The sequence below is a fragment of the Orbicella faveolata genome, unplaced genomic scaffold (assembly GCF_042242905.1).
Source record: "Orbicella faveolata isolate gen_17 unplaced genomic scaffold, um_ofav_v1 contig_26, whole genome shotgun sequence".
In the NCBI taxonomy this organism is placed as follows: domain Eukaryota; kingdom Metazoa; phylum Cnidaria; class Anthozoa; order Scleractinia; family Merulinidae; genus Orbicella; species Orbicella faveolata.
In genome coordinates this window covers 18,957,523-18,967,500 of record NW_028301554.1, presented here as the reverse complement: position 1 = coordinate 18,967,500, position 9,978 = coordinate 18,957,523, and the positions used below count along the sequence as shown (strand labels likewise).

The following is a 9,978-nucleotide window of genomic DNA, read 5'->3' as shown; positions in this document are numbered from 1 at the left end:
CGTATAACAACTCAAGCAAAAGATGTAACCTTTGCCTTAAAGAAAAATTCCTTATCATCTGCCAACCCGAGCTATCAACACTTAACAAACGTAATGAACTCGTATCATCTTGCCGCCACAGAAACAAAGCCCTCCTACGAAACAACTAACCCGTTAAATTTCGCGCTGCATATATTATGTAAATTATATTGTATATAAACAGTGGTAAAGATTATTCTTATTAAATCCCCTGATGAGTGGGCAATCACGAAACAGGCTTGTAGGGATGAACTTGTAGTTTATTTGTGTTTTTCCTCCCACATTGTATACTTCGCTCTACTCTGATGTATTGAGCACTGTTCTGCGAAAATCAAATTTTACACTTTAAATATATATATATAAATATATATATATATATATATATATATATATATATATATATATATATATATATATATATATATATATATATATATATATATATATATATATAGGCCTATACCAGTCGTTCTACTCATTAAGTTTGCTCCAAAATAATGTTAACTACACCTTGGCCTTATAGATACCATCACCAATTGAAATAACAGTTTTGTAGCAATACTATAACACTGTGCGTTTGAGTCTAACTGTATAACGTATCTTTACCGCGATTCTTGTCTGGCATACATGAACAGGTACAGGTCTTAGTCAAGGTCATTGTGAGATTTTTTTTATTATTAGTTACATGCGCATTATTACAATAGTTCTCTATCTCAATGTTCGCCTTTGTAATTTTACTCATGAAAAACCACTTATTTTTGTTTTACAAATTGATACAATTTAAGTAATGTTTGAGAAGTACAAAGATATATAGAATAAATGATGGCAACAACTGACACTTATAACTTTGTGAATCTTATGAACTGCTTGCTGTCAGTTATACCGCAATTTGTTTAATACTTATTTTTTTTAAATCTTACAAATAGTCAACTAATATGCTTAGCTCAGTATGAAAGAGATTGTCTTCATAGAGGCTGTTTTCCTTTGAGTGCCGAAACTTACTATACAACACGATTGGCTTAAATAACTAGCGCCAATTTTTCATCCAATCAGAAGTAAAACCAAAACCAATCGTGACGCGTTCGCACCGTTTTCCCGCGCTTTGCGTCAGCTACATGTAATTTATTCGAGTTTTGATTGGTTCACTGTATTGTCTGTTTCCTTTGGGATTGGCTACTTTGATTTTGGTTTTACGACACTCGATTGAAAACCACCCCAATGGAGCGAATAATTAAACAAACGTTATATTTACGGTTATTTCTTGATTTTATAAGTACCATATGTTAAGTTTTAAGAGAGTCATACGTTCACATATAGAGGCATGCCTAAATTAATCACAAAAAAGTGAAATCTGCCTATTGGAGTTTCAGGCTGCTTTTTATTGAAGCTGAGCGATGTTTCAGTATTGACACGCAATTGTACTTTGGTGCTTTACTTTGAAAGCAAAAGTAGTGAAAGTTTAAGAACACGTATGATAAATGGCCTTCGACCATTGCGGATCGCGCATTTGACTCAAGCATTTCATTACTAAATCTCTTTTAACCTTTTCGAAAAGTCAAAACCTTTTTTGAACTTAATTTTTACAAAATGATCTTTGAACAAAGCATATACATTTACAATCTTTTCTTAGTTCTATAGTGTACCCGAGTTAAAAGAAAATTTTCTGTTCAGCTTATATTACCGTTACAATAGTAAACTGAAAATTGGAGCAAAACAGTTAAGACAATACAACCTAGATACTATTTCACAGGTTAAGTAAATCGCTGTATATTTAACGAAACATAAACTAGATTATAAGAAAAATTGCCTTTACGTTAACATGACCCATACGGTCTACGCTTAGGGAAGGACTCAGGCAGTCTTTACCGCGTAACACAACTTGTCTCTTTCGACCTTCCCTCATGAACACTTCACAGAAGTTAGTTTTAATCTTGGTCAGGGGAAAAATGTTCCTTAATACGGGGAAACTCTACAGCTTCTTTTGCTTTTGAGTAGAAATGGTTCACTATAGAACGGCTGACTTTTACGTCCATTGGCATACACAATATAAGCTAGAAGCCAAAAGCGGTTGCGTCTTTCTGAATCCACTGTGGACAGCTTGTAGACTGGAGAGCCAGTCAGAGGGTTGTGGTACACAGAGTCCAGGTCCACCGAGAAGTATTGGTCCTGTCTTTGATAATTCTATAGGAAGAAAAATGAAAGAACGATTAACTATAAGCAAACAAGAACTACCAAGCAAACAAACAATCAAGCTTGTAGGCACGAGGTAGGTTGGTGGGTGGGTGAGCACGCAGTCAGATGAGCTAAAAAGCACTAGAAGACAGCACAGTACTGGCTACATATGCCCAACTGACAGTCGAGCAATCTTTACTAGAAAGATAATCTGCGATCAAACAAGATGGAGGTACTAAGAGTGAATGCGATACCACTACAAATTACATTGTAGGATGATTCTAAAATCTAGATGACTTAATTAAGTGTCCTCAGTTCTATCTTAAAAATTTTAAGTTGCGATTTATTCTGCCATTGCCCTGATGGATTTACGGCCTTATGCGCCACTTAGGAACGAACAGAATCATGTATGTATGTGCACGTACTTAAGGATTTACACCACGCGCACCGTTTGTACATGTACGTTAAGTAATGAAAAAAAGAAATACTTACATCAGAATACATGAGGTTTTCCATCTTGAGCTTGAGTGGAACCCTTCCGTTGTTATCGCCGCAGAGTACAGCAGCCTTTGGCAGCCTCTCCACATACACCTCTACTTTAGATATAGGGGCATCGGTCGCGACTCTCAAGTTTATTGTAGCGCCATGTACACGCTGTTTCGATTTCTTGTTCTTTCGGCATTGCACTTTCTCGTAGCACTTTTGAACGTTAAAAAACACTACTTCCTCCGTGATGCTTGGCATTATGCGTTGGAGTGGCGGCGGCATTTCAGCGTAACGCGGAGGCTGTGAACACGCCGCCCAGTTCAAGAAGCCATTGGTTGGTAAGTCGCTGTATCTATCACAGTCTTTAGACTTGGGAAGCTGGAATGGCTTGATGTCCCTGAAGGCGTCCAGGTCGCAATCTATTAATAAAAAAATAAAAAGGTTCGGTTATGTTATTCATTTGATAAGAATGAAAAATAATTCCCAATTAAAGCTTACACAGCAATTGGTTCACAACTCAGTAAACGAGGTCACTACATCCAGAAACTTTTATGGCTTTTTGCTATGACTTAATGGAACTAAGAGATTTACACATTGAATTCAAAAGGAAATCAGTAGGGGAAGCACGAAAGCACCTGGAAGACGATGCACATATCACCACATCACTCAGTTGTGTATCCCCTTAAAAAGACAGAAAGAGAGGGGGCTGGAATGAACCTCTGGGACTAACCTCGCCAATCGAGATGATTTCCAAGTAAAGGTTTCCTTATATCAGACATAGAGCGCAACTTCTGAGAAACCAGCATCCCGGAGACAGGTTAACGCTTAAATGATACCGTGTGCAAAGGGTATGTCTACAAACACTGATCCTGTCTCTCTTGCAACCAATATGGACTTTAATGCTAATAAAAGAGATCAACAGGAAGTCCAAAGAAACTCGTTTTCATGTTTGGTTGGGTTTGACCCGAACCACTTGCTGACTGCGCAGGTTTTTAGTGTCGATTTCATCGTCCATATTTTCCACTTTACTAAGAAAAAGACCTGAACCTCCTAAAAAGTGCGTGAAATAAAGTTACATGGCTGGTATAAACGCTAACATGAACAGCAAATGATGATGCGGGTTCTGTTGTTTTGTTGAACGCGGAAAGGAAGTCGATTTGACAGGAAACTAAGTCACGTTAGTAATTTCGCATTTCCGGCGAGTACAATGAGGTATACCACAGGTAAAGGGTGAAGAACTACAGATTTTTCGAATTTACTAATACAAAAACCTGAATCTCCACAAATGTACCACGAAAATAAAGTCATATGGCTCAGTGGTCTAAACGTAAATGTGAAGAGCAAATAATGTGAGAAATTATGTCATTGTTGTGTCAGTTTGTTTTGCTTCAAAGCGGACAGGAAGTCGATTTGACAGGATATCAAGTCACGTTAGCAATTTCGCATTTCCGGCGAGTACAATGAGGTTAACCACAGATAAAATATGCTGGAACAAGTATCACAGGTCGTGAATATCAAGTCAGAAAAATTAACCGTGGTAAACTGAAATAATACCGAAGAATAAACAAACAAAGTCTTGATAGTGAATATTGAAATTTATACCGATTGCCAAAATATGAGCAAGTAAAGACGATCGAAAAACTCACTTATTTTCTTAGGTGCCATGAAGTTAAGTAAAGTTTCACCGTTACATGTATTGAACAAAGTAGAACGAGGTACCCTGCCACGGTTCTCGATCAAGTTCCATTACCTAGTGTGGTCTGTACGAAATATAAAATATAAAACCTCATCAACCATAAGAGTTCTAGCTTTGATCTTCTCAGCACAAAAGCGCGGGTCGTTGTTCTGCATGTGCTGCGAGAAACTCTAAGAGATATTGCAGCACAAGTTTATTTAGTCGGGGCACTTTCGAGCTTAACTAAATTTCGCACTTTTCAAAGATAAAGTAAATCAGCCCAAAAGCAATGTTTTGCCGAGATCCCGTGTTTGAGAAAAATAAACACACATGTTCAAAGTAGTAGCAAGAGCCTGAACGTTTTAAAGATACCAGACCTCAAGTTTCTGCAATCCATGCCAAGCTGGTTAATAAACGTGTAAAAAAAATACAACCTGACCTGTAGTGTTCATTAAGTGTTCGACTTGCGATACATGAGCAACTCGATTCTTGGTTTCCCGCATCTCCCAGCTGCTAAGCAAGTTTATAAACACAAGGAGTGAATGTGCCTGCTGCAACCTCACAACCTCGGTACTCGGTAAAACCGGAACTATTTTATCGTTCGCTTTTCCCTAGAAAACGATATATTTAGACTCACTACAAAATCTAACACAATATTTACACGAGTAGGAAATAATTAGCAGTAATATCTTTTCCTGTTACCGCGGCCAAAATATGGAGTTTTTGGAGAAATAAAAAAATTCTGGAGTTCTGGAGACCGAGAAAGCTTGATAGCAACATCTTCTCCTGGTTTGTCCTGAAAATGAGGCTAACATTGTATAACGGTCTGAATAAAATCTGTGAATACATAAAAGTTGGCTGCAAATACCTCCATTATTGGTATGATCCTTCATTTTTCGTGCTTCCAAACAAGCACGACATGTGCAAGTGAGTTTTAAGAGTGAAGTAAAGGTTGCTAACGCACGACTGCTGGTTGCCCAGCGAACCGAGAGAATGTCTTCCTGTATTGATCTCTCAAGCGCGGCAGGTCAACATGAATAAAATATGATCTTTAAAGGAATCTTTTAACTCGATTCTCAAAATCTGGGTTATTTAGGCTTTTTCTTTTGTATAAAGAAATAAACTGCACGCATTTTCGCTTTCTTTATTAGTAAAACCCAATTTTCGTGTTTGAGAAATATTCTACCAGTCGAGCCGTTGCGTGACTGTTACTGCAATCACTGCTGTCACGTGCATTAGATATACCGCCGGTAAATTGTCTTTTGCTTTTCATCGTGATTTTTTTTCAGGACACATTAATATCACACACGGACACGTGGGAAAAACATTATCCAGGGCGGGCGCGTCTCCACATGTGTGCATGGAGCAGATTTTGTAATGTGACAGGAAGTTGAAAATCTGACTTGGTGCAAGTGTAGGTCAGCGAACGAGGAACAAGTGGACGCCGATCATTCACAGTCATTGAGATAGGTTTGGAAATGCTTACAAGAGTCCTTAGAAATCACCAACATGCCACCCAAACCAAAGAATTTTCTCAAACCGTTCAAACCCAACCCAGTCTTGAATGCTGAAACCTTTTAGTTTGTTAGTTGAGTCTTGTGACCAGAAAAAAAAATAAGGAAAAACTACATTAGTGAAAGAGCGAATTGTGAGCTATCAGGCAAAATATAAACAAATTGAAACCGGAGTGCTTTAATTTGTGGGGCCAATACAGCAGCCAGTTGTCGAGAGATAGAGTAATGAGTTCCTGCCTCGTAAAAAAAGTCAACTTCCTTCAGCAACTGAGCCAAACAAGTGTTTCAGTATTGGAGGTAACGATACCCAGCAGAGAGAGCGAAAGAGGACTTCCTACCCTGTCATCTTTTCAGCAAAATGTTATGTTTTATAACCACAACTAGAGATCTTGCTACTGTAATTTAGTGTTAAAATACAAAAATATGAACCACAGAAAGGACTTGGTGACAACACTTAGCTGTCATGAAAAGTCTGAAAACTGACTTGGTTGTCGTGAGAAGGAGAAGTATTTTCTTTCAGTTCACTTTGAAATCTTGTCATTTAGTTTGTTTAAAAGAGGACTCCGCGACTTATGTTACGAAAAAAAAAATCACTAAATCGGAAAAAGCGGTCGAGAACCAATGGTGGACAACGTTTAGCTAAATGCAGCAGCAAAAATGGCACTCAATTGTCTCCATTAAATTACTCTGTCTTTCCTCATCATGTCAGCTCCTTTTTCATTTAAATTTCAGAATAACATTGAAGATCTTTGCAGCTTTAAGGTTTCCTCTACCCTTTGATATGAATTCGCCCAGCTTTCATCAGTTTTTCTAACTTTCCTACCGTAAGATTTTTCCGAGATAGCGGTCTTAGTCAAGATTGATGTTTCGTTTTTCTATTTCTTCAATTATGACGGGACAATGCAATGTTTCCAACAATTCCACCGAGTGCCAACACTTCTACGGTTTGTAGAACTGCCATGCATTGTTTTCAAATTGATTTCTTCCTAAGACTTTACCGTAACAAGAGAGCTGAGCTGAAACGAAATATGAAAGACTAGTTCGCGCCCATTCGTTGAATGTTTCGCTTTTAGTTTCATGTAACGACAACGAAACTTATCCAGCGTCTTGCATCAAACTGGGTCTGTGCACACTAATTAAGCCACGTGATACGAATGCGGAGTGTCTATAACAAGCAAAATTTTCTCGGAAAAACCAGCACAAAACCAGGTAATAGAAAAACACACCCAGCGGACATGACGCAACCAAACAGGATGCTTTGTACACGGAATAATAACTGCGAAGTAAACAAAAATCCTGGGTAAAATTATCGCCCCTTTAAACCAGAATAATCATTTAAATTTGACCAACTTTATGAGGAGAAAATAGTGGTTACTTATTTCTTGGGGTAGATGATCCTAATCTTGAAGGAATGGTAGAAAATGGGGATTCAGATTTGTAATTGGCAGACCCAAAAAAAAAAACAGCGGTAAAGAAAATAACAAGGAAAAACAGTCCAAGAAAGAACGTTTTTGTTATCGATTTTGTTTTCAAGAGCTGTAAAGTTTGATCTTTAAATCATCATTTCCATGTGGCTTGTCACGAAAACGCGACTGTTTAAGCAGTTTTCAAACAAACACTCGCGAGCCGAAGCAGTGTGGAAAATAGACAGTTTTATAGTCCGCTTGACCCGGGATCGTGTTTTAAGACTGTACGGCCCAGTTAAAATTTCTTCAATCACTCCGGGCGAAACATCATATCAAATTTCACGGGAAGTCTTTAAAGTATACGAGCGCCAAGAAATGGAAACTAGTGAAATTTAATACCAAAACAACTTGTTCTTTTTTCTCCGTTTGAAAAGTGGCATGTATTTGCCAGCAAAATGATAACAAATGTCAATAATGTGTTGGTTTGGAAACGCTACTCTTGAAACAAATTTTACAACAACGGGGTTAAGGTTCATTTTAATTTGCGTTACTGGGTGCAGAGGAATCAATAGAGAACAAATCTGAAGAGCGACAACAACTGGATTTAACACACTGACACAGCACAAAAGGACGACCACCCACTGAAAAGCGAGAGGATTTTCTGAAGAGCCCCAAAAATGGCCTTTTAAGTATAAACCGTATACAGTGATAACAAAATATTGTACAAAGTTAGGAAAGGTGAACTGTAGAAAACATAGAAAGATCCTAAGTCAAACGCCAAGAAAATGATTTGTTACTTCGTGGACATTTTCCATCCATATTTCTTTTCACTGTGTAAGATATTTATAATCCCTGGAGTCTCCATCAACAACACTACACCCACGCTATTTCTAGCAATAGCTTTGTTAGTATTTAATATTGGCAAACTGCAGAAGACATAGACAACAGTGATTACCCATATCAGATCAAGAAATTATGATTTTCGAGTAATCGTCAAACAGTTTATTAAGTACGTTAGAGTAAAAGATGAAAGAAATACAGCAAGTGATACTTACCATGAATAAAATATCTCTCCAGCTCCGCCATGCTGAGGAAACCTCCAAGGCATCCATCTTCTAACTCCATCATTTAATGTTTCTTTTTTAGCGAATTAGTAAACGTCCGATTCAGTCGTTGGGCTAACGGCCTTCAGAATTCAGCTACGAACTTTGCTAAAATACCTTTGACAAGGCCAAGAGGAAAAAAAAATTCACTGAATTTGGAGCAGGAAAGCCAAGAGCTAAGTCAATTTCAGTCCTCACTGAAATTGGTTACAGATCACGTCGTTTGCTGCCAAATAAATCTAAGTGCAAGATCAGCTCCTTATTGCTAATTTATACCTTCGACCGGCTGGTTTGATTGACATTTTGTTTTGATATGGGATTATAATGGGCATTAGTGAAGCAGGAAGCGTATCATTTCAATGCCTCGACACGTGTCGCTTATGAAACTTTGCCAAATTTGACTAAATCATTCCTTATTCGTCCTACAGTGCTAAGAGCCAATTTCAAGCCAGCTCTTTCGTTCTGCTGGAACTTCGGAATAATCTCTCAGTAATTGAAACCCTTTAAGCACGGTGTTATTTTCTTTGCTTTGAGTAAAATTGCTCCGCTCAAGCTAAATTTATTTCACCGGAAATGATAGCAGGAAAACCCAAACAAAACAGTTATACAAGCGTGACAGCTTTGACACGTTTTCAAAGGTCAATGATTTCACAGCATCACACTGATGGTCGAGTTACACCTTCGACTCTCGGAAGTTCAGTTTGTCATCGAAAGAAAAAACAAAGATCGCTGAATATTTTTTAATACAGACGGCAAAAAAACACAGTTTTTTCTCTTACAAGCTTAGCTACAATCTCTCAGTGCCACTGCAAGACAAAAAAGGCTCATCAAACAAAGTAGAATGAAGGCTTTGACGCTTCGTTTAATAGATTCACGAGTCGATAAAGTTTGACATCCTGTCTGCCCGTATATAACACACAATCGCCATATTAAATGGTAACGGAAGGGAGCGGTGACTACGACCGGAAACGCAAGCCCAGCACCAAATAAGGTCACCAGAATGAGGGGGTGAAATTTGGCATAGAAATCACACCACTCTTCTCGCAAGCATGAGCTAAATTATTAGTTATCTTCTTTTTTTCCCTGGACACATGTAGCGGCCTTAAAAGCATGGTTTCGCTTTCAGGTAACCTTTCTTCTCCAGCTCAAAACTATATATATATATAAAAATTGATTTGTTTACCAAATGTCGCCTCTACCTTCCTCAGAAAAACAATTTTCCTGCAACTTTTGACATGCACTGAAGTTAAACCGGAACATTTAGGCTAAGGATTTTCCCGCTTATGCCCTAGTATGTATCTTTACTTGACGAAAAACAAAATGGCTTGAAAATTAATCTGCACTGCGATAATTAAAGGCTTGGTCGGGATCAAAGGGCACGACGACTTCACCGCTATGAAGTTCCTTTCAGCCGTAAATGGGAAGAAACCTTGATTCAAAAACATTGGAATAAAAAACACCTTTAAAATGCAAACAAAGCGATAGAAAACGCTTATAGGTAGTTCATCTGGGAGGGGGTTATACTTTTTATATTTCGTCACGTTTTGGTCATTGGAGGGAAGAAGTAAAATTTGCAGCCACAAGTTATTTTTGTGTGGCGCCAC

At 38.1% G+C, this 9,978-nt stretch overlaps 1 protein-coding gene across 4 annotated transcripts; it reads right to left on the bottom strand.

Moving 5' to 3' along the window:
* Positions 1-666: 666 nt before the first annotated feature.
* LOC110042160 (uncharacterized) lies at positions 667-8,825 on the bottom strand. 4 transcript variants are annotated; one of them, XM_020747513.2, is made up of 3 exons: positions 8,327-8,825; positions 2,683-3,095; positions 667-2,199 (listed from the first exon to the last, which is right to left on the bottom strand). In XM_020747513.2, exons 1-3 carry the CDS (start codon positions 8,397-8,399, stop codon positions 1,972-1,974), a joined length of 714 nt encoding a protein of 237 aa, XP_020603172.1. In that variant the 5' UTR covers positions 8,400-8,825; the 3' UTR covers positions 667-1,971. The 4 variants fall into 4 exon arrangements, with proteins under 4 accessions (XP_020603172.1, XP_020603175.1, XP_020603174.1 ...); XM_020747516.2 differs by lacking the exon at positions 8,327-8,825 and adding an exon at positions 5,220-5,344; XM_020747515.2 differs by lacking the exon at positions 8,327-8,825 and adding an exon at positions 4,791-4,965.
* Between the last annotated feature and the right edge of the window lie 1,153 nt (positions 8,826-9,978).